Here is a 25,770-nt window from a genome sequence, read left to right on the forward strand (position 1 = left end):
ATTAAGCTCTCTGTGGGAAAAGTAAATGGAAAATTCAGTGAGTGGCAACGTTAATAAAGTGAAAAGATTTGTCTGTTTATGAAATATAGCACATCTGAAGGCATAAAGCACACAGATAAATCCATATTTTGCAACTGCAGATGCTGAATGACAAACTGCTCCATATGGCTGAGCAGTTGGTCCTAAATTAAAATGATGGCAAAAGGTGAAGACAGTTTCGAAGCAACATTAAATTCACCGTGTGCTGCACTAATGATGCAGCCTCTGTGGCTATAGGGTAAAGGCAGTATTTGCTGACACGAAACGAACCACTCAGAACAGCCTACCCTGTCATCCCAAACGCAACAGAGATGGGAAACAGCAGCTCCAAAATGCAAGCAGCAGCAGCTATGGTCGGTGTGAAAAGGGATTTGCTACCAAGAAGAGCTGATAAACAAGGATCCATTAGAGACCCTAAAACAAACACAGATAGAATAGGACAACATAACTGTTTTCTCTCCACCACCACCCCAATCTTAGTTCATGCCTACACATGGCAACAGAGAATGTGCTTTTCAGCAAACTGGGCATTCTTCACAGCCCATCAACACGGCAGCACACTCATACTTCGTGTGTGTGTATATATATATATATTTTTTTTTTTTTCTTATGGAGCAGCTGAAGCACAGCTCTTGGCAGAAAGCTAGACTGCCCAACTGCAGGTTTACCACAATCTGATGTTAAATAAGAGGAACTATTTACACTTCCACCTGCTGAGGACTCTCCTCAGTATTTCATTCGTGAGTGCCAGTTCTTTATAGTTTATACTCATTAAGGGAAATGTGAAGAATAGCAAATAATTTTATTTCCAAGAAACACACACAGAGAAAGAGGGAGGGAGGGAGGGAGAGAGGGAGGGAAGAAGGGAGGGAAGAAGGGAGGGAGGGAGGAAGCATGTCAGAGTCTCTGTATTTGGCAATCTAAGCTCTGAATTTCACAGCACACTAATGAACCATCAGCAATGTGACTGTCCTGCAACCAGAAAAGAGAGATAAATATGTATTTCAACAGGGACCTTAGAATGGAAATACAAATACTGGGGCTGTGCCAATCCCTCGATAAATACCTGAAGAATTCGTGTTTAAGTGAGAAATACATGAATCAACTTTCAAAGCCCCCAACAGCGCCTAGCTGAGTTCATCAACAAAACTGGCAGCCAACAGATGCTTGTCTAATTAAATAACCTACAACCTGTGTGACAGCCACGGATACAGCAACTCAGATCAGCCTGTTTTGAAGAGTTTGGCCATCCGATGCTCTCCCATTCGGGGTCAGCTGCAATGGTCAACTGCTGCCTATGTTCTACCTAGGCCCTTCCAGCCCAGAAAGGCATGACTGGGAGCACTTCTACCTAGTGCTAACCCTCCAACATGTAGTTTTTGTCCTACTCTCTCCATCAGCCTGACCAACACTTTCTTAAAACTCACGTCTGTGATCATCTCCATCAGTCTACCTCCTTCCAGTCACATGAGTCTGACCTGTGCTATAGCTGAAAGGCTCTTCCTGCCTCCTTCAGATCTCTCCCTGTTATCCCTCTTGGGCATTCCACATAGAAACCTTCTTAACTTCTAATTGTACCCATTTTCCAACTGCCTCCCGGAGGAGTAAAGTGCAGAGCTCTCCAGAGATGACTGACTATTATCACAGCTGAAAGGATGGTGCATCTGATTAATCCACCTCTAATACGTTAATTAAGTCTTTGGTTTTCTAAACAGTGGCATTTTATAATATCTAACTTTATATTCCGTAGCTGACTTACATTTCTATATTTATTCTTGCCTGATATATTTTCTGCTTTTATGAGGAAATAACAGCAGGTTAGACACAGGTCAATATGGTAAGTCAAGATGACACATTTATAGCTCATTTCTACACATTCTATATAGAAGAATTCTGCACACAAGTGCACACAATGTTTCACTTTCTCACAAAACAGTCAGTGCCTATAGCTACAGATCTCAGAGAAGGTCTATCAAGTCATTCAGTTTCAATAAAGATAGGAGCATTGCAAGCCCAAATCTGTATTTTCCTAAGCCCAGGGCCTCTTTCCACATCCTGACACTGACTCTCATTCCCCACATACAACTTTCTTTTCAATGCAGTTTGCCGTCTTATGATATTAGATTTCTTGTTGTCAAAAGAACATAGTTTTGTCAGTCACTTACTACTCATTTCACCAGAAATAACCTTGAAATAAAGACAATATAGAGAAAAATTATTTACATATTTGAATTTACAATATAGATAAATCAGCTATGCACATTACATGTCGCAGTGATCCTTAACATGATATTTCAATACTTTCGTTCCTCCTGGAGGTAAATTTTAAGCATTTCAGGTACTTAATTTCCATGCTCTGGATTAAGCAGAAAAGAGTCTAAAATTTAATTAAAACAATAAATCTCTGTTTACAAAAACAAACAAGCAAACAAAACCCGAAAAACTTAGTACATTCCTTGTAGACTGGTCTGAGGAAGTGTGTTCATGGGCTATATTTGACTTTTCATGGATGTGGGTGAAAAGGCTATCAATTTAGCATAGTTACTTTTACAAAGATGGAATGTTCTACATGACTTAAAACTTAGAGTCAAACGAAGACTCATGGGCGAGAACTGAAAGTGGACCTGCAGGAGGACAATGTCATCACAAAATGGCAGCTGACAGGAGCCCTTATCTGTTGCTCTTCCCCAGGGGCCTCACCCCTCACTGTTCTGAAAAAGCAAGAACAGGACAGGTGAGCAAAGAAAAGGGAGTTCCTGTAACCATGGCCACAGCAAGAAAAACTGCTACAAATGAGCTGCAGGTGTGGGATTCCTGGACCGCTCTTCTGCTCACAGCCTCCGTCTCACACTTCCCAACCACGTTCAGGGGCCTCTTGGCAAAATCAAATTTTCTCCAATTAAGATAAGCCCTTTTTATTCTTTGAGTTCCAAAATCCAAGACATGAATTCTTTAGCCCAAAATAGAATTGTCCATTAAATTAGCCATGCAGGAGACTGATCATAACTATTGAGGTAGCCATAAACTATGAGACATTATTAGTAGGCTTTTGTCAGGAATGGGTATCATATTTATCTTATTATTTCTTAAACCACACAGGATGGTATTTGACCAGAGGAAGAAGCAAAAGGAGAACTCAAAATGAGAGTAAAAGATGTACAAACTGAAAATAAAGATCCTGGAACTCACATTGGTACCACCTCCTTACTCCCTTGGAATAGCCTCTGAGCAACTCTTAATGGAAGAACGCACACGTGTTCTTACAGTAAGTTAGCATGAGGAAGCTGACATCATGGTATAGGTATGCGCTAGTAAATTCATAACCAATTGCTTATATTTATTTTTAAAATTCGAAGCCCAGTAAGCATGACCCTTAAACATAGGGAATAATCCTTTCTATCCACAGAATGTATTCTTTTCAAGCACATCATACGCTCACCCCGGGTTTATCAGGCATTCTAGAATTGACATGGTTTAGCAAGAGTGTGGAGCAAACCAGCAGGTGACTGGCTACAAGTGAGACTCACTCACTTTGAGACAGATTAGAGGGGCCCATCTCTACCTGGGGTGCTAGGGCCAGACAGGCATCACTGCTCAAAGCTGAGGATGGTAAATGCTGCCAAGTGCCAATCTACAGCTTGTTAGAGCCAAGAGGCAAAACTTTAGAGGTAAGAGCTTAGGCCCATCTGTCCCTGACCTCTAAGGACTTGGAATGGTTAGCCCTGGGGTCTACTCCTAAGGTTGTGGTACTTGTTGGGTCCACCAGTCACACTAAGCCCAGAATGTCTCCAGGTATATCAAAAGAAGGAACAGAGAGCGGAGGGTAGCCACCTCCCAGGGATGCTGCACCGAGTCTGGACTTGCTGTTCTTCACCCTTGACAGGGAGTGTCTGTACTATTTTACTACATGTTTCCTAGGTCTGACTCACAGGCTTGAATTCTATATTCTACTCTGACATGATTCTACAATACTCTATTCTGAATTAATTGACTACTCTAGAATAATCGTCAATCAAATGCAACACAATGCATGGATGTACCAGGTCTTTTTAACCACAAACCCACTGTGAACCAGTCAAGCTGCTTCTTGTGGTTGACTTTCATGAACAGCACTGTTATAAACGTTGACATATGGAAATCTTTCCTATTACTGGAGATGAAAATCTGCAGGACACAAGGCAAGAGATGGTTTTGCTGAGTCATAAGGCTATGAACATCCATAATTTAGAAGGTACCAGGAATGACCTTTCTGAAGAGTTGGAGCAATGTACTCTGTCTGACAGCAGAGCAAAGGCCCTCTTAGCCATGCTAGTCCCACTGGTGGGAATTATCCATCTTATTAATTTTTGCCAATATGATAGTTTTCAGTTGCTATTGCTTCATCATTAGTGAGACCAAGGATCTATTTGCATGCTAACTGGCTGTTTGGAGATCCATTAAATCATCTTTATATAGCCTTTTTATACACTTTGCCGTGTACTTATTAGTGTTTGTACAAAGTTTGTCTTTTGCTGATTGACTGGTAAGAAGGATTGGTTTACTGCTGTTACTCTTCATTTTATGGGCACTAAATATCTTCCTCAAACCCCACTCCACCCTACCTCTTCAACCACCCCCACCCCCACCGCCTGTTCAACCTCTCCTGCTTTTTGCCTTTAACTTGTTTTAAGATGTCTTTTTGCCATTTATAAGGTTTTCTTTGGTTTTGGTTTTTGATGCTTTGAGATGCAGTTACAGATTGTTGCCCAGATTAGGCTGGAACTCCCACAGTCTTCCTGCCTCAGCTTCCTAAATGCTGGGACTATAGGGAAGAGCCGCCACACCAGACTTCATAGTTATAGTAATAGTTATATATAGTTATATATATAGTCATATATGTAGTTATATATAGTTATATATATATAGTTATATATAACAATCTTTGGTTATATATAGTTATATAGTTATATATAACAATCTTTCAAGCTTCTCCTTGAAGCCCTTATGGTCGGGTCTTTTTAAAGACAGTTTCCCCACTCTACGATTATAATTATCTTTCTGCATTTTCTTTGTCTTAATATTTTCCTTTGTTATAAACCAAACTGTAACCTACATGGAATTTATTTTGAGTATGATAAGAAATAAGCTCCCGTCATTTTCTTGGAAAATAACCAAATGTTTCAACATCATTGTATTAGTTACCTTTTGTTGCCGTGACCAAATAACATGACCAAAAGACACCCAGAGAAGAAGAACATTTTTCTGGCTTTATGGTCCATTATGATGAAGAAGGCCAGACTCAGCGGCTGAGCAACTTTGCATTCAGGGCTCAGAATTTGGGTAACAGTCTACCTCTGTTGCCATCTCTGATACACCCTCCTCAATGGAGACACAGCCTCTGCCCATGGCAGGACAATGTGTAAAATTTGCTGAGTGAGCTGGTGGACAATGTTCACATCAGTTTATTCAGGTAAAAGTTGTAACCTCATTAATGTCAAACTTCATCTAATCTACCAGGAAGTCATAGAATGGCCAAATGTCAGTTCATCTTCCTGGAGGAAGGCAGGAACTTCCCTAGCACTACTGAGGTAATACTGGAAAACAGCCCAGTCCATTAGAGAGGCCACATACAGTGCCAGCCATTCCTGCCCACTCTCCTCAGCAGCTGTTACATGCCTTTTATGGTCTCCTCAGCGCTCGCTTTTCATGTTACACTCTGAGACCCTTCATCTTCCCTCTGATTATAATAACTGCTCTTGGCTGAACCAGACCTCAGTTTACTCAAGAACTTAGTATTGCCCTTCTATGCCAGTTCTACTCTCAGGCCACTGTCATCAATGCACACATGAAGAGTCTTCATCTCTAAGGCAGAAGGAAAAAAAAACTCAATAGTCCACACCTTGAAAAAGTATCTGCACTATGGCTTTTTCCTTTTCGATATTCACTAACTGAATTCCCTCCAGTTAAGTTTTGCTCCCTACCACACCTAGAAATTTGTGCTTACCACTAACCTTCATGTTTGCCCAAATAACAAACAGCTTGATGCTCAGCCCCTAGCAGCAACTTCCAGCACAGCATCTTAGTCTGTTACTAAGACAACTTTACTTGGCTTCTGGGACACCCAGCTCTTACAGTTCTCAACACTGGGCTACTTGTTTCTTTCCAGTCCTCTTCAAAGAATCCTCTCACCTCTCCAATTCCTCCAGGAGTCCCTGGGCTCAGTCCCAGAAAACCCAGTCCTCTCTTACAAACTCTCCATGTAGTTCCATCCAGCCCCCTTCCTTTAGACACCTTGTAGAGTCCACACCTCAGCTCTGCTTTCACACTCATATGTGCATCAACACACTCAACATCAGCCCTTCATCAGGACACCAACAACACACATCCAAGATCAAAGCACAGCAAAACAGGGGCTGGAGAGATGGCGCAGCGGCTCAGAGCACTGGCTCATGAAGAGGACCTGGGTTAAGCTTCAAGCACCCACATGGAGGTTTGCAAGTATCTGTAACCTCAGTTTCAGGGGCTGAGACACCTCTTCTGACATCCTTAAGGCCCTGAACACATGCGGTAAACACATATACACGCAGGCACACGCACTCGTGCACACAGAGTGAAAGAAATTAATTTTTAATGTTTTAGTACATTATGTGTATGGGTGTTTTACCTGTATGTATGTCTGTGCACTGTGTGCAGGCAGAGCCCTTGGAGTCCAGAGAGTATTATATCCCTGGAACTGGAGGCTGTGAGCCTCTGTGTGGGTGTTTGGAATAGAACCTTGGTCCTCTGGAAGAGCAGCCAGTGAGCAACCACTGAACCAACTCTCCAGCCCCTAAAATAAATATTTTTAAAACCACACAACAGACCCACAGAACCCACCCATCCTGTCACTGCCCAAGCTGACTACTTCCTGGTCCTTGCCTCAGTGACCCTACAAGACTTCTACTTTAATTGTGCCGTGTTCTCTCTGCCTCAGCTTTACTCCCTCTTGGGTGGTTCTCGGTCCTTTAAAATTACGAATTGGATTTACAAGTTGTTTCAGACCTGCCCATGACATCTCATGCACTAAACAAAAACCCCATCTTGTCATACCCCATCAAGTCGCCATCTGTGCTCTGACTCACCATCAAACTCAGCTCTTACTGCTACTGTAACACTTTTCCAATGAAAACAAATTATCACGTAAACAGATTAGTAAGCGAAATTGTCTTTCTTGGTCCACGTGTACATCAATCTAATTTCCACTCCTTGAGCTTCGTTTCTGATTCCCCCTCTGCTCCCACTCTGACTCGCAGACAGCTTCACCACTAAACTGCTCCATCCTCAATTGAACTTTTTTTTAAATCCTTATTACTTAAAACCTTGTCTAACACATAATAGGTGTGCAATATTTGTTGAAGATATGAGCGAATCAATGTTCACACATAAAATTGTAATAAACTTGACTGAACATTTTACTTAATACTCGCATAAAGGGCAAAGAGATTCTGGAGTGTTACTCACTTTTCGTTGTTTTACGGAGTCCAATTTTATGAGCCAATATGAAGCCACTTTTGTTTTATAATGCTTCCAGTTATCCATGATCTGTTGGGGGAGAGATGTTAACAAATTTAATCTAGAACGCTCACTAAAAGTAGCAAATGAACATGTTAGCACAGATCATATTCATTTGTGCAGTAAAAGTGCTATGAATCTACTTATAATAAAAATCCCACCATTCATAAAAAGCTACCTGCAAAGACGTAGGCAAGCCAGAGGTCCTAAATCCGAGCGCTTTTTCTTCCTCTTCAGTAAGAATAATATCACTCAGTGAATAAAAGTCAGAAATCCCTGGACACATACATTTCAGGCAGAAATCCAATCCATAGATTTTTCTATCTTTATTCACAGGCTGTGTTACCCACATAATAATAGAATATTGAATAATACATTAAAAGTCAGCCCATATCCAATGAGAGTTCTACTAGCCCTTCCTTTGTATTACCTCTGTATCTACAGAATTTCTCAGTAAATGTCCTGGTAATATGTACTGTAGCAAACATTCAAGTCTGGAACACAGCAGACATACAGCAAAGGATCTAATGTCTGACGTTGATTACTAAATACGTTCATTAATTCTCTAAGCCTAACAATCATCTTTATAGAAGAATCACATTAGCCACATATGTTAGCTTCACTCTCTCATTTTCTAATAAAAAAAAAAATAGCAGAGCTTAGTGGGGCCACAGTAATGGCTCAGTGGTTAAGAGCCTCTTGTGGAGGACCCAGGGTTCAATTCCCAGGCCCCGGCTGACAACACATAACTGTCTGTAAACCCTGTTTTAAGAGTTCTGATGCCTTCCTTGACCTCTGAGCAATGGGTACACATGACGTGCACATACATAACACGCAGGCAAAAAAACTCATACAAATATAAAATAAATAAATTTGAAAACAAAATGGCAGATCATAAAAGACAGAAGATGAGGTGTCTGCTGCAAAGTTACTGGCTTTTCTTAGAAATAAGCATTATCAAAATAAGCAAAAACACTTCCAGGCTGGTGATGTGGCCGGTGACGTGGGCAGGTGCTTGCTGCCAAGTAAAATGACCTTCGTTCGGTCCCTGGGACACACACGATGGTAGGAGAAAACGGCCTCCCTCGAGCTGTACCGTGGCCTCTACATGGACGCCTCGGTATGTGTGTGCCCACACACATACACACACACACACACTGTTTTTTAAAAATGCAAATAAAAATTTTAAACATGTTTATCATAATGCCACACTCGATCTAAATTTCCTTTTTCTGTAACAACCAGTAGCTCCCTCACAAACAGCTCACGACTCCCAGTTTTGAAAACTTATATCGCCACAAAACGCAAAACACTTGGATACTTTACTCTAATTATCTAATAACAAAAATATGATGCCGCTATGGGTTTTCGCGGCAGGAAACCTTTTTTCTTGTATGCGACCTAATGAAAGCTGTGGTTTTTATTCTACGTACGACCACTAGATGGTGCCGTGCCTTCTGGGGAAAAACAAAATCACACCCGCTCTACCCCACCCACCCCCAAACAATCTTCTGTGGCTGATGAATGATCTGGCGTTTTGGGAAGCGTGTTGGATGCAGAAGAGAAGCCTTGGGAGAAGAGAGGTGCGCTCACCAAAACGTTTCAATAATCTTAGACTTCGTTCTATGCTAGGAGCCGGCCCTGACTGCGGAGCATCCAAACCACTGCCGTCTCCGAAGTGTCCACTGGGTGGCGCATGGGAAATTAACTCAGCCAGGCATCGCCTCCGAGTCTTCCTGACCTTTTCTACCAGGCCACTGTTTTCATCATGTCTCTTTTCATTTAGAGCTCTTCAGCTTAGCAGGCGTTTATACTCAAGAGCTTATCCTGACATTTATTTGATCATGAAGAACAGTTATTTTTTTTTTGATGCTAATTGTTCTCACTTGACAGCCTTATTATATGATAAAATATTCCTAATAAGTAAAAGTATTTCTTCTATTTTAATAAAGTTTCTGGGGGATAAAAGTAACATCAGTTACATTTCCTATGCAATTAAGTAAATTCGACCAGAAACTACATTTTCATGTAGATGTAGATGAATGCTGGGGCGTGGGTGTGTGTGCACAAACGCCTGTGTGGGTCAGAGGTCAATCTCTGATGTCTTCCCCCGGGCACCAATGACCTGGAGTTTCTGAGATGCAGCCTCTCACCAGGGACCCTGGGGGAGCTGCCATGAAACCCCAGGATTCCTCTTTCTCTGCCTTCCCATTGCTGAGATTACAGGCACATGCCATCCCACCAGCTCTCTCTGTGAGTGCTGGGGCTCAAACTCAAGTCCTCATGCTTGCCCAGCAAGGGCTGTAGCGGTGGAGCCATCTCCCCAGTGCCAGGAACACATTTTCAGACTCTAAGAAGAGTGAAGAGATAGATGTTCCTCGGATTTTCGTACATCACATACTCACTTCTTCTACCATGAGTTCTGACTCTGCATCTGACTTTCCCGGGAAGCGGATCCTCATGTCCTTGAGGACAAACAAAGTCTGGCTTGTGAAGTCATCTTCCTGTTCTTTCGTTTTCAATTGCCGAAAAGGCTCATTCTTAAATTTGAGAGAATACAGATATATGGAGGGAAGTCTTATTCCATTGCCAATATAATTTGAAATACATTTCTAGGTAAAAAAATGATTCACTTTTAATTTTTAAACAAGTTCACTAATTTTTAACCATTAAATTGGTTATTATTTGCAAGAATATCTTTTGTATTTCCTCTTGGTTGTATTTTATCTTGCTCAAGATATAAACATTAAAAATGAGTATTTTAAAAGGACTTAGTAACCATTTTCATTTTTTACAGATTCTTGATTTGGAAAATAAAACCAGTCACCATTATGAAGTGAATGAATTCACTTAATATTTCATGGCTTTCCCCATCGGAAACATCAGTGTTTAGGAAACAGAGACTTTAAATAACTCTCTGCTCTAGCTCCAAAAAAATATAATAAAACCACCGACTTTCTCAAAGTTCTCTGCTTTATGCTAAACAGGGGATGCTACATGCTAATTTAATATACAGAAAGCATTCTAAACAGCATTGTATCTAGGCTCAATAGGTAGAATTTATCGGTTTTTAAACTATTAACCTAGAGTCTGAAGAGATATTTTCCATACACTAAATGTGCTTGTGTCTATACACTCCATTAAGATACTGCAAAAATTCATGCAATATTACCAACCATACTACGCTCCTGCATCAGGAAATAAAGCACAAAGCAATGCTTCCCTCTGCTGAACATTCAGTTCTGTGATATGGGGAAGCTCGCGCTTTAGGGGTCCATACTAACCTGGAGTCCGGGACACATGAACGAAGCAACTTGGGAAGGTCATAACTGAATCACAGGAGGGAATCAGGGCCTCCCCTTGCCACCCTCTCAGCTGACCCCTTCACTACCTACATTCTAAGGACAGCATTTCCTACAACCTGGAGGATTGTTCTATAGCTTACCAAGAGGGATTTGGGAGAGCCGGCATCGTTAGTGTTGGGCAGGTGTCTCATGTAGGAGGAAGCACGGTTTAAGGAATGTGACCGGGTTGCTGAAGTCGGTCGTACTAATGGAATCATTTGTTGAGAAGAGTAGGGGCGCGCATCCCCACTGCAAGCTAAGTGAGCAGAGATGGACCGAGGGCAGCTGACCGAACGCCTCATGGAATCTATCGATGATGGAGAAGTGGTGCTGTTAGTAAGCTGTTCTCTTAGCAGGGTTTCACAGACTAACAATTAGACTAGGTGCTCGATGGGGGGGGGGAGGAATGTCAACATCTACACACCATCACAAAAAGAGAAGTTTGGAATCCGTGTGTAAATTTGAACAGTGTACTTGGTGCAGAACAATTCCGCTCTATGAGCAACAGTTGTGCTGGGGAGATACTGCAAACAGGACTTCTAAACTAAGTTCTCAAAGTGTGCTGTTAGAAAGACAGAAGCAACAAGATGAACACTCAGGAGGCACTTGTGAGCCAGGCTAATACTCAAAATAAATAAAGAATCCAATAAATTAGACACCAACAAACCAAATAACCCAATTAAAAATGGGGTAGAGAGCTAAACAGGGTATTCTCAACAGAGGCATCTCAAATGGCCAAGAAGCACTTAAAGAAATGATCAACATCCTTATTCAGCAAAGAAATATAAATCAAAAGATTCTGAGATTCCATCTTCAACCCATCAGAATGGCTAATATAAAAAACTCAAATGACAACGCTTGCTGGAGAGGCTGCGGAGCTAGGGGAACCCTCTTCCATTGCTGGTGGGGATGCACATATGTACAATACTGGAGGTTTCTCAGAAAACTGGAAATGGATCTACCTCAGGACCCTGCTGTGCCACTCCTGGGCATACACCCGAAAGATGTTCCACCATATCACAAGGACACTTATTCAACTATTATGTTCATTGCAGCTTTATTCCTAATAGCTGGAATCTGGTAACAACCTAGATGTCCATCAACCAACAAATAGATAAAGAAAATGTGGTACATTTACACAATGGAATCTACTCAGCAGTTAAAGAAATCATGAAATTTGCAAGCAAATGGATGGAACTAGAAAAGATCATTCTGAGTGAGGTAACCCAGACCCAAAAGACACACTTGGTTTGTACTCACTTGTAAGTGGACATTATCCATATAGTACAGGATAACCGTACTACAATCCACAGACCCAAAGAAGCCAAGGAGGGCCCAAGGGAAGATGCTTGAATCTCACTCAGAACAGGAAATATGATAGACGGCTGAGGGAACTGAGAGAGAGGTAAGGTGGGGAGGGTAATGCGAGGAGCAGATCAGGTGGGCAAAGAGAGGAGGAGGGGCTGAAGAGAATAACTGGAAGAAAGAACAGAAATCAGTGAGAGGAAACTCTGGGAGAGGGGAGGCTCCCAGGGGTTGATGGGGGTGACCCTAGCAGAGACTCCAAGCAGTGGATGTTAAGGAGCACAAAGTTGGCACCTCCTGTAGCCAGGCGGGACTCCCAGCGGAGGGGAGAGAACAGCAATCCACACATAAAACCTTCAACCCAAAATGTGTCTTGTCTACAAGAAGTGTAGGGATTAAGATGGAACAGAGATTGAGAGAATGGCACACCAGTGACTGGCCCAGCGTGAAACCCACCTTACGGGGGAGGGCAGACCACTGTCACTATCAGTGACACTCTGCTGTGCTTGCCGACAGGAGTCTAGCATAACTGTCTTCTGAAGGGCTTCATCCAGCAGCTGGTGGAGGCAGATGCAGAGGCCCAAGGCCAAGCAATGGTCTGAGCTCGGGGAGTGCTTTGGAAGAGTGGGAGAAAGGATAGAGGGAGAAGGAGAGAGGTCAAGGATACCGCAAGAAGACCTACAAATTAATCTAACCTGGGGCCCTGGGGGCTCAGAGACTCAACCGCCAACCAAAGAGTATGCATGGACTGAACCTAGACCCCCTACACATGTAGCCAATGTGCAGCTTGGTCATCATGTGGGTCCCCTAACAATAGGAATCAGTGCTGTCTCTGAATCTGTTACCTACTGCTGGCTTATCACCCCTAGCTGGTCTGCCTTGTCACTCCCCAGAGGGAGAGGATGTGCTTAGTCCTGCCATGACTTGAGATACCAGGGTGGATTGGTACCAATTAGGGGTCTCCCCTTCTCTGGGAAAAAGGAGAGGCACAAATAGGAGAAGGGGTTGGGGTAGGACGGGGGTGAGAAGAGGGAAGGTGCTAGGATTGGGTTGTAAAGTGATTAGACAAATCAATGGAGAAAACTAATAATCATTTTTTTTAATAAAGAGTATCAGAAAAAGAGACTTGTACCACCTAAAGTCCTCACCATTGAATGCTGAAAGTCTTCACTTTTCTCTGATGTCATTTTTCTATGATGCTATCTATCTACTAACCTTGGATTATACAGGCTATCAGAGTCTCTATGAAGGTAGAGATTAGCCATTTTACAGCTAGGATCGCAGGAGGGAAGGAAAAAACAGACAGTGGCCAGAGTAAACACGTAAGGGATATAATTCAGGGCCTCTGGAGGGAGTCATAGAACAGAAGAATAATATAAAGATTATCTTAATCTAATTTAAATATAATTGGCTATTCAAAGAGCTGGTGGTCTAACACACACAAAAGGAATTTCAATAGCAGAAGATTTAAGTGAAGAAAAAGTAAAGTCAAAGTCTAGGACTGCTATCAGAATAAATATCTAAGGAAACCATCAAATATCCACCCTTGTGTATTCTGGGAACCTTGACAAAAGAGAAGCAGTGTCCCTGGTAAGCTGTGGCTCCTGACCTGAAAAAGAGAATTGCTCAACACCATCAGCATTTAGTTTTTTCTGCAGCTCATTTGTCCTGAAGATCCTCTATCCTGGGTTTGTTCACTGCTTGGAGAACACAACAATCTTCATTAATTAAATAATTTAGCAAATTCACATGAAGCCAGGTTGCATATACAAATATCTCTCTTCATTGGCTGTTGAAAAGAACTGAAAGCTTTATAAAATGATGGACATAAGAGGTAGATTTAGGGGTGTACATCTGAAAGATACTGTGAGCATGTGGTAAAAGTAGCATTGTTTCTTTATGCTCTGGAGAGCATACAAATATACACTTATTCAAGCTTTAGAAGATGCTGTTTAAAGATAACAAAACAAAAAACACCTCTATTTGTTGGAAGTATTAACCTTGTCCTGTACCTGTGACACCCAGCACACTGTACAGGAACATATCACTGGTCAGTCTACATTTAAAAAATATTAGTTACAATGGTCTCATATTTGGCATACAACAATAATACAAAGGTCATATTTAAAAAAAAGAATTCTACACTGTTTGATCCAAGCTACACTGTGGGTCTGCCTCTTCACAAGCCTAGAGTAAGGACTAAGCAAGTCGAACCTGCTCATGAGTTTAGAAGGAAACTATCATTGTCTCAGATCATCTCAGTTTCTCACTTTCCTCCCATAGACCTGAAAATTTAGACAAGAAAACGAAAGTAGTTACATCTAATCTACCCAGTGGTGCTGGGTAGATTAGAAACATAGCTGGGACTTCCGCCCATAAATTATGTGAGAAAATGTCTTTTATGTTATTTTCTAAGGCTTTAACAATACCCCAAGTCCAGCGTCTACACAAGAAAGTGTTACTTATGATCTGGATTTTGCCCTTGGCCATCAATTGATAGTGGATTTGCGGCTATGGGACTCGTGACACAAGATGAAAGAGAGAAGCAAAACAAAGCAAAAACCTTGTTATAATATCCACCTAAAAGTACAATAAGAAAATAAACATGTAATTGAATTAGGTTGCCTTAAAATAAAAATCCTACATAAAGACATGTTTTATTTCTTCATTCTACTTTACTATGTCACTATCTTATCTTAGTTCTTTAACCTGTTGGTCACAGAGCATAAAACCATCTCAAAACTGTAATACTCTAAAGATATTTTCTCTCTGTAACCTGTAACCATCATAAGTTCATACTAAATAATGGTCACATTAGCTGACAGGCAAGGAATCTAAAATCCAGCAAAACTGGAACATAAAAATGCCAGTTTCCAAAAGAAAAGCCAAGTCGTGTTTATCCAGAGATATAAGAGCAGTGGGGGCATATATCTTTATGGGAGGTTTGAGAGAAAAAATATTACTCTGAATTCTTTATTTATTAGTTCTTCATTCCGTGGTACTTTATTTCAAGGCTCAAAGGCCAGTTTTAGAACACCTTATCAGGACCTGAATATACTAACAACTCCTGGAGATCTGCTCTGCACATGCTCCAGCTGTGTTTACCACACTGCTGAGCTGGTTGCTTTGGTGGGACCTTGAGACGTTGTGTGGCCTCAGTGTTAAGACAGTCCTAATTCAGAGGCAGCAGCAACAAGATGTTTTCAAGCAAGAAAGTCTAGGAAAATGGAGATATTAGGTTGGATATTTGAGGGAAAATGGCAAATCAGAGGCTGGATCACGGACGTTTGCATTTGAAGGAAGAAAAGACAGGAAAAGAGAGAGAGAGATGGTGAAGACAATTGATAGGAAAGACATGGAAGAAAAGTTGGTTGCTTTCCTAAGTACCTGTGATGTACCCAAAGTCCTGATTAAACGCTTGCCCAGGATGAAAGCGAGAGGGAGCAAACTTTCAACTACTTGCCAGTTCTGTGGCTCACAGACATGTCAAGTCAAATGCCTGAGTTGTTTAAAAATAGTACCAAACAAAGGAGGTGATAGGCAGACACTGAATCAGAGATGATGTGGGCTTAAAAGAGAACATACTTTACCTAAAAGCTTTATGGAGCATCTGTAAAACCAATGCCACAACTAAGCAAACAAACTATGGAAGACAGAAGGAAGGATACTCAATTCAATCTGCTTCCTACCTGCAGAAGTTGAGAGGGATTGAGGGATGGAGCCAGCTCTGGCTAGGGAAAGATAGGGGATAGAACACAGGTCTCCTCACACATGACAATGCATCTTTTGGCCCAAGGAGTTTTTATTGAGTTCAAGAGATTTGACTCTATAGTTGTTCAGGAATCAACTTAGGAGAGATTGACTTACTGGATTGCTGAATTATCTTGCAGTGACTGGAGTGCTTAGGCTTGTACGGGCCTCGTTCACGTCTCTTCTGGCCCAGTTCTCTCTCAACATCGTCCAGCTCTGAATTGCTACTGTAGCTGCTGCTGCTGTCGTAGCTGCTCTCACTGCTACAGCAATGCTTCTTCTTCTTCGTTACCTCCGCACATTCCGGCATGCAGCACAGGGGCTGAAACAGAGGGACACGCCTTTTGGTTAGCGTACCCCCCCCCCCATGCTCACTGCTTATTAGTGAGTGTAGAAATCCGTCTCTACTTCTTGCTGCTTTTCAGCCGGAAGAGCACGTGCTGGCAGTGAAGCTTGCTGGGAATACCATGCTCAGCCCTGATAAGGACAATGCTGTTTCTACGTGACTGCAATAAATGATAGTTTCTGTGAGTCAAGAGGAAATATTGAATCTGAAAAATACATAAATAGCATAAACACAATCAGCTTTTGGTCACTCTACTAAGAAAGATTAGGCATCAAGACTCACCCAATAAAAGGTGACTTGGGGTGGGGAGAGAGAAAGCAAGGCAAGAAAGACAAGGGGTCTAAGAAAGCAAAAACAAGAGAATCTATTAAAAGCTAGATAATGCAGTAAGACAGAACTCAAGAACCTACCTACCCAGACAATGCTCAGTGTTGATATTTATTTATTTGTTTCTTTATTTTACTTGGAATTGAACCCAGGCCTAGTCTCATCAAGCTCTTTTATATATTTTACCTAATTATTCTCTTTCTAAATTTGATTACTTGTGTGTGAGCCCTGTAGAGAGTCTCTAACTTTAATGTAGTCTGGCTGCAATGCACTATCACTGCTCTTTATCATCAGTGTGACATCCTACAATATGACATACAAAAATCACTATGGTGTGAAACTTTTTTAGAAGAGGGATAGATTCAGAAGAGTGACTTTGTATAGGTCTGATTAAGCGTGGTATTGTGTCCTAATATTTCTAATAGAATCAACCTACTTCCACTCCTTACGAAAGATGGGTCTAAAGACACCAGGTGAAGGGACAGGAAGAGAGCTGGGGTGGACTGACTTTAGAAAGAGTGCACAGAGTGGAGAGTTTTGTAGCCGTTATTTTAAGCCTGCCTGTTCCGTGCGCAATATACCTCCTGCTCCTGCTGAGACAGGCTTCTGCAGTTGCATAGCAGTGGCTTTCATGTTGGTATGTACCATAATGAATTTCTTAGATGCCATGGGAGTTTATGGAAAGAAACTATGTTCCTCCGGTGTGACAGTATAGGATGAGAGAAGGAAGGGAGACGCATTTTAAAAACCATGAGGAATACAAAGCAAGCCAAAGCATACTGGTGTTAAAGTTACAGCTTGTACAAAGAATGAAATGCAACCAAAGTGGGAAAGGAACTGAATACAGTGGGTATCAACTTGTCTTTAAGCATATGCTCTCCTTTTCATGGCCTAATATTTACAAAGTACTAAAAATATTCACACAGAAATGTACACACAAAAAAAAATTTGCCAGTAACACAGACATCAAACATGTTGACAACCTTGGCAAGCATGAACTCTAGAGATGTCTCTTTGGAAGTTTAGCATACCACAAGGAAACAGAGGCACAGTCAGGCTTGCAAGATTGCCTTCCTTCCAGCAGCACGCTGCTTTCAGTGTTCATAAAGACTCTGATACATAATTAATAAACCTTATAGAGAAATCATAGAAGAAGTGTTGTCTCAAGTAAGCATTTAGGACTTTTAGACCAACACAACTGTTCAAGCAATAAGTAAATAGGAGTCACAGGAATATGAACCTTCTAACTATATGATAGGATTTTGAAAGTAGCATGAAGCTATGACACAAATTATGCTACATCATTTTATTTGTAGTTTTATTATGAAACAGCGCAGATATAAAAATACATAAATGTACAGATAAAACAAATGTGTGTGTACCAACTTAAAAACATGGCTAATGCTTTATGTAGCACTTATTTGTGTGGCTAATTAATATTCCTTAAATTCTCAAACACATGAGATGCTACTATTTATCCTCTACAAAGTTGATTTAACAAAAATCATTTCAAATTATTGAACTAATGAAGATCTTGGTGTCCACTGCTTACCATGAATCACTGTTCCTCTGAAATGGAAGGTCTCTTTAGAAGTTTAGGTCACCTTAGACACCAGCTAAAACTTACATGAAAATTATAAATATACTTCTACATTAATTGTGCTGCTCTGAGCTACTTGGAAACTCTGCTGACTTTATCAATTAAGCAGCTGGTGGATTCATTTCATTTCAACAAATGCACTGTTCATTCCTCCTGTTTATGCAGAAGGAGAGAAGTCGGAAAACACGCAATGTGAGCTCTTCCTCAGAATTATGCTTTGCTTTAGACAGCAAATCTTATGTAAGGAAAATGAAGGTAAGTATAAGATGCCTCAGGACTTTGCAAATGTCTTTCTACCATCACTGTGTGTCCCCAGGTTGTCTCAAGCTGGTTATGGCAAACTGTGATGATTGCTATACAAAGCTTAGGAACTCTAGTGGTACAACAGGCCATGTAAGATATAAGATAGGAAAAGCTTAAAAGCTCCTCAAATATTTCCCCAGATGGAGCCATGATTCATAAGGGCATTCAGTTTTTCAGATAATCTAAATATATTTGTTTCACAGGAACTTTCAGCTTTCAGAATAAAGCCTGACATCCAAGGTTTTCACATGTGTGTCCCTTGCCAGGCTCACCTTTCATCATTTTCGTTTCCTCCTCCTGAAACATGCCACAGGCTTCCACACTCTCTTCACACCTGATACCACATCACAGCTCCAAGGCTTTGCCTTGAATGTCTCTCCTGACCCAGACGAGCAGGGCTCATTTTGCAAATCCAGTTCTAACGGATTTGCTCCAGAAAGCTGACTTTAGCCAGCCCTGCTAATTTACACTCCATTCAGTACTTACCACATACACTTTGCTTTGACGTCTGCTTATCTACCCTTCAACTAGCCAATGAGAACGTGTTGGACACATTCAACAAACTTGAGCAACATATCTGGGGTGATGTACTAGACACTCTTAGATGCTACAAATGAAAAATGAAAATCCACTTCCCATCTCAAGCTACTCACAACCTCACACAAATAATGCCTCATCACAACTGCTCTGAAGCAGCATTACTCCTGGGAAGGAGGCAGAGGCGGGATGAAACTGAAGTCTACCTGGTGCAAGGGAGCACTCACAGAAAGTGGCCACGGTGCTGGTTAGGAAGGAGTCTCTAATCAATCTCGCAAGTTGTCTTAGTAACCAGGTATTAGAGCGTGAGAACCTAACAAATCATAAGTGTCTGTGGATGGAGAGATGGCTTGGCAGTGCTGAGGTATAAATGAAGTACGCACTACTAAGTGTCTATGATTTCTCAAATGCAGCTTCTTCCTTCCCTGCTGGTAAAGAGTTTGTCTTATATTAAACCGCGGAAGCAACATCCACAAGGGAGGTGTTCTGAAGGTCACACACCAGCCTCTCTTTATCTCACAACTTTCCCAGTCCTAAGAAATGCAGCTGTTTTTAAGACCCGCTGTCAGTGTCACTGTGTCAGCAAAAGAAAAGCTCACCAAAGACAACATAGCATGGGAATTCCTGATATCAGAGCTTATTTCCACACTGTTTACCACATGCTATGGAGCTGACCTAAATGTCAACAGCACAGGAACAGACAGGGAAACAAAACTTTTCAGCCATTAAGAGAAGTGGCTATTTCCTGTAGCCAGGCAGGTCTTCCAGTGGAGGAATGAAAACACCAACCCACCCACAAAACCTCTGACCCAAAGCTTGTCCTGCCAACAAGATGTGCAGGAACAAAGATTGAGGGAATGTCCAGCCAAAGACTGGAGACTCATCCCATGGGAGACCCCCAACCCCTGACACAATTAATGTTACTCTGCTATGCTTGTAAACAGGAGCCTAGCATAACCGTCCTCTGAGAAGCTTCATCTAGCAGCTGCTGGAAACAGATGCAGAGACCCATAGTCAAACATTAAACAGAGCTCAGGAGTCACATGGAAGAGTTAGGGGAATGATTGAGAGAGACAGAGTGGTCAAGGACTCTACAAGAAGACCTACAGAGTCAACTAATCCATGCTAACTCACAGAGATTGAATCACCAACCAAAGAGCATGCATGGACTGGTCCTAGGCCCCTGCACAGATGTAGCAGGTGCATAGCTTGGTCTTCCTGTGGATCCCAAACAACTGGAGCAAGGGCTCTCCCTGACTCTCATGCCTCCCTTTGGATCCTGTCCCCCTACCTGGGCTGCCTTGTCTGACCTCTACTGCGATTTGATGTGCCAGAGAAGGTAGGTCCCCATGAGTACCTCCCCTTCTCTGAGGAGGAGAGGGGAGAACGGGGGTGAAGTATGTTAGGGGGAGACTGAAAGGAGAGGAGGGGCTGCAATCAGAATGAAAAGAAAAAAATATTTTTTAAAAAAATATAAGCCAAATTTGTGTCATTTATAGGGAAACAGATGCAACTGGAGATTGCCACATTAAGTGACTTAAGACAATCTCAGATAAATATTAAGAAAATAAATATTTTCTCTCAGTTGTGGTTCCTGGATTTTATATATACACATAAAATCATGTACATATACTTAAATGAAAATAAAAATAAAAGAGTTTAGTAAGATGGAGAAACTAATAAGAGGAGAAGGGGGCAAGAAATGGGAAAACAGAATTATACCCAACATTCAAAGTGGACATGAATTACATGGAAACTAGACAGACAGACAGAAAGGAGGGCTTCCGATTAATGTATTTCCAAAGTCACAATTTGCCTTATCAATGATGCTACACATTTCTTTGTTAATTATTTATCTGGGACTATAACAAAAACATTGAACTTAGAACAGGGGTTGTCCTCTTAAGTTCAGCCAATCTGAATCATTAGGCATTCATTAGCACTTTGAGGAAAATCTGAAGGAAGCTAATGAAACAAAGTTTGGAGGAGTGAGAGAACACCATCCAATTGGTTTTGTCTTTATGGGACACAGAATTCCTGAAGCTCCCATAAAATTGCATCATAACTCTCAAGGGCAATATTTAACGTGCTTAGTAACTTGGCACAATGAAAGTAGTGACATTTCACCTTTGGTCCTCGGATCCTGGTTGTTTTTCCCATCAACTTTTCATCATCGATTTCACATTGTTCCAAAAGATCCAAAATATCTTCCTCCTTCAAAAACATTATTAAAACGGTGATTACTACACAAACATAGACTTTTTATGTTATGGAGTTCGTTGATCTCCATAAGTTCATGTATAGTGATTATTCTAGAAACTATGTGATGTGATCACTCAGGCTAAAGAAAAAAAAAACATTTAAGGCAAACTTTTCAAGAAACTTTAACCAAAATCTTGTGATAAACATAATACACAGCTGAAGTCTAGTATGCAATCCTCATCAGCAAGCAAGTCCTTTCAATTATACTACTAAAATCTCAGAATACCCTAATTTAATAAATCAGCTCACTGAGACATGCAAAGAAAACATTTGTCATCCAGACTTCATCCCATTAATCATTTCTACACCAATTAGTGCAATTTAATATTAAAACATGACACAGAAAATGAAAACGGGCCTGAGAGTTTCATTTAGAAAAAATTTAATGGAGATCCAAGATGGCAGTGACCAGCACACATAGTATCTGAAAGGCAGCGGATCTGAAACTCCGAAATTGGTGAGTGTAGGGGCAGCTAAGGCAGAAAATTGACATTGAGGATTGTTGAACAAGAGGGAACATCACATGAGTTGAGACCTTTAGATTCAGGTCTCCCACGGACTTCTCTAGGGACTGAGAGAAGTGAACTTTTGAACCCCTTGCACTTCCCTTTTTTGGGCCTCCCTCCTCAGTGGAGCCAGCTCATAGCACCAGAGACTCTCAGCACAGAACTCACTGCCTGGGGACTGGGACAGCAGAGGCAGGGCTCCTAGCTCTTCAGAGGTGGCTTCCAGCTGTACCCTTCCGAGTCCCAGATCTGCCATAGCATCCCCCCAGGTTCCAGGTCTGTGAGAGGCCATACCGACTCTGCAGGGCCTCCCAGCCAGTGACAGTACAGGCTGCCCATCCCTCAGTGGTGAACATTCAGCTGTACAGCCACCAAAGTCCAGCAGACCTGCAAAACCACCCAGGTACACCAGGCGCTGGGCCACCTAGGTCTGTGAACCACTTTTGTGGCTCCTCAGGACTTCCCAGCAGGCACCTGACCCAGCCTCCCAGTCCTCGGCTGTAGCTGGACTTCCTAGTTCGTCGGTTGCAGCACCACTGAGCTGGCAGAGCTAGTCTGTCCTCCAGGATTTGACTCAGCAGGTCCAAACCTGTGAGTAGAGAACAGGGGGGTACCCCAGTGCTTGCTGATGTGACCTGCTAGAGAGTGAGTGCACCCTCAAGTTCCTGTGGAGTTCAAGATCCAGGATCCTTCTAAGCTAGCAGCCAGACATCAGATCCCTCCCACCCACACATCCACTGTGGGAAACAGGTATTCTAAGCCCCTGCTCTGCAGGTCCACCAGTGGAGTTCAGGCAAATAGCACCTGGAGCTTAGTCAGAGATGAATACCAGTAACCCATAGGCCACGGATGTATTCAGGGAATTTGCATAAGGAAATTGCGCCCACAATTATTACCAGCACCTGCTACACCTTCAGCGCATGCAACCTCTTCAGTGCCTGCAAGGCAGCACCCTTTCCACACACTCAAGACTTCTACATTCTCTAGCACCCTGTCTCTCAAGGTACACTTCCACGCACACTTCCATGCTTGCTCGCATTTGTCCTTCTGTGCCCACAGACTTTCCTCCCACAAGTCCAGCTGAAACACCAACGCACATGCTGAAACCACTGGACCTCTCTCACCTTCCTGAAGAATTCTCCAGACACCAGAGAAAGACAGTACCAGTCTAAACTGCAGAATCCAGGAACAAACAGTGAAGGTTACAGAGAAGCAAACGGCCAGAGGTCAGTGAAAGAACACATCCAACAAAAATGAAGACATCATGGCTTCACCAGCAACTCCCAAATCAATGGATACTCCAATTCAGCGGACACACAGGAAAATGACTTTAAAGCTATGCTTTATCCAGTTATTAGAGGTACATGAAGAGGAAACAAACAAGTCTCTCAGTGAAATAGCCATACAAATAGTCAGTTAAAGAGGAAACGAATAAATCTCTCAAAGAATTGGCCACACAAGTAGAGGTAAATAAAGGGGAAATGAACAAAGCTCTCAAAGAAACACAGGCAAATATAGCCAAACAAATAGAGGGACAAATAGAGGCACAATTAGTGACATATAGAGAAGAAACGAACAAAAAAAAATAGAGGTCATCATACAGAGACAGGAAGCCACATTCAAACAGAAGAAGGAAATGGGAAAAGGCATAAAATCAGAATTAGAATCAATAAAGAAAACACAAACTGAGAAAACCCTGGAGCTCGAGTAGTTAGAGAAAAGATCAGGAACAACAAAGATAAGCATCACCAACAGAATATAAGAGATGGAAAAGAGAATCTCAGGTGCTGAAGACACACTCGCAGAAATTGATACTTCCCTCAAAGAAAAAGTAAAATCAGAAAAGTCCCAAACACAGAACATCCAAGAAATCAAGGATGCCATGAAAAGGCAAAACCTAAGAATAATAGGAATTGATGAAGATTCCAGGCTCCAAGATCCAGAATATATTTTCAAGAAAAGCATAGAAGAAAATTGTCCCAACTTAAAAAAAAAAGAGATGTCCATAAACATACAAGAGGCCTATGGAACACCAAGTAGACTAGAAAAGAAAAGAAACTGCTCACGTCACATCATAGTCAAAACACTAAATCTACAGAAGAAAAGATATTAAAAGCAGCAAAAGAAAAAGGCCAAGTAACATATGAAGGTAGACCTATCAGAATTACACCAGACTTCTCTTCAGAAACTATGAAGGCCAGAAGGGCCTGGGCAGAGGTCATGCAGACTTTAAGGGACCACAGAAGCCAAACCAGACTACTATACTCTGCAAAGCTTTCAATCAGAATAGATGGAGAAAACAAAATATTCCATGATAAAACTAAATTTAAGCAATATCTACACAGCAACCCAGCCCTACAGAAGATCCTAGAAGGAAAACTCCAATCCAACGAAAACAACTATATAAAAGAAAACATAGGATACAGATAATTTCCCAACAAAAATTAAAAGAAAACAAGCAATGAATCACAGTAAAACCACCAACTCCACAGTAAAAGAAAATAACATTCACTGGTCACTATTATCTATCAACATCAATGGATTCAACTCTCCAATAAAAATACACAGACTAACAGAATGGGTGCAGAAACAAGATCCAACATTTTGCTGCATCCAAGAAACGCACCTCTGCAACAAAGATAAACACTACCTCAGAGTAAAGGGCTGGAAAAACGTTTTTCAAGCAAATGGACCCAGAAAACAAGCTGAGGTAGCTATCTTAATATCTAATAAAATAGACTTTCAACCAAAATTAATCAAAAAAGATGAGGAGGTGCACTACATTCTCATCAAAGGAAAAATCCACCGAGAGGACATCACAATTCTGAACATCTATGCCCCAAATACAAGAGTGCCTATATTTGTAAAGGAAACATTATTAAAGCTTAAATCACACATTAATCCCAACATCTTAATGGTGGAAGACTTCGACACCCCACTCTCACCAAGGGACAGATCATCTAGACAGAAGCCAAATAGGGAAATAAAGGCACTTACAGAGTCCCTAAATCAAATGGGCCTAATAGATGTCTACAGAACTTTTCACCCAAACTCAAAAGAGTATACGTTCTTTTCTGCACCTCATGGAACTTTCTCCAAAATAGACCATATAGTTGGTCACAAAGCAAGCCTCAACAGATACAAGAAGATTGAAACAATCCCCTGTATTCCATCTGACCACCATGGACTAAAGCTGGACCTCAACAACAATGGAAATAGTAAAAAGCCTACATGTACATGGAAACTGAACAACTTGCTACTCAATGACAGCTGGGTTAAGGAAGAAATAAGAAAGAAATTAAAGTCTTCCTAGAATTCAATGAAAATGAAGGTACAACTTACCCAAATTTATGGAACACAATGAAAGCAGTGCTCAGAGGAAAATTCATAGCACTAACTGCCTTCAAGAAGAAATTTGTAACATCTCATACAAGTAACTTAATGGCCCAACTGAAAGCCCTAGAAAAAAAAAAAAGAAGCAGATACACCCAAGAGGAGCAGACAGCTGGAAATAATTAAACTCTGGGCTGAAATCAATCAATTAGAATCAAATAAAACTATTCAAAGAATCAATGAAACCAAGAGCTGGTTCTTTGAGAAAATCAACAAGATAGACAAACACTTAGCCCAAACTAACTAAAAGGCAGAGAAAAACTATCCAAATCAGCAAAATCAGAAATGAAAAGGGGGACATAACTACAGACACTGAGGAAATCCAAACCATCATTAGGTCATACTACAAAAGCCTATATGCCACAAAATTTGAAAATCTAAAGGAAATGGACAATTTTCTTGATAGATTCCATCTACCAAAATTAAGTCAATATCAGGTAGAAAGATTAAATAGTCCTATATCCCCCAAGGAAATTGAAGCAGTCATCAACAGTCTCCCTCCAAAAAAGAAAAAAGAAAAAAAAAATC

The 25,770-nt window shown here is 41.4% G+C and overlaps 1 protein-coding gene across 3 annotated transcripts in view; it reads right to left on the reverse strand.

Moving 5' to 3' along the window:
* Ttll7 (tubulin tyrosine ligase like 7) overlaps positions 1–25,770 on the reverse strand; it is a 133,100-nt gene that overhangs the window by 27,449 nt on the left and 79,881 nt on the right. For all 3 annotated transcript variants that reach the window (XM_021647987.2, XM_021647988.2, XM_060392560.1), the window contains exons 14-18: positions 21,209–21,295; positions 16,086–16,290; positions 11,015–11,220; positions 9,975–10,109; positions 7,519–7,599 (exon numbers count right to left, since the gene is read on the reverse strand). In XM_021647987.2, the coding sequence (XP_021503662.1) occupies positions 7,519–7,599; positions 9,975–10,109; positions 11,015–11,220; positions 16,086–16,290; positions 21,209–21,295 (714 nt within the window). The remainder of the gene's footprint in view (positions 1–7,518; positions 7,600–9,974; positions 10,110–11,014; positions 11,221–16,085; positions 16,291–21,208; positions 21,296–25,770) is intronic.

This window comes from Meriones unguiculatus, chromosome 10, assembly GCF_030254825.1.
Source record: "Meriones unguiculatus strain TT.TT164.6M chromosome 10, Bangor_MerUng_6.1, whole genome shotgun sequence".
NCBI lineage: Eukaryota > Metazoa > Chordata > Mammalia > Rodentia > Muridae > Meriones > Meriones unguiculatus.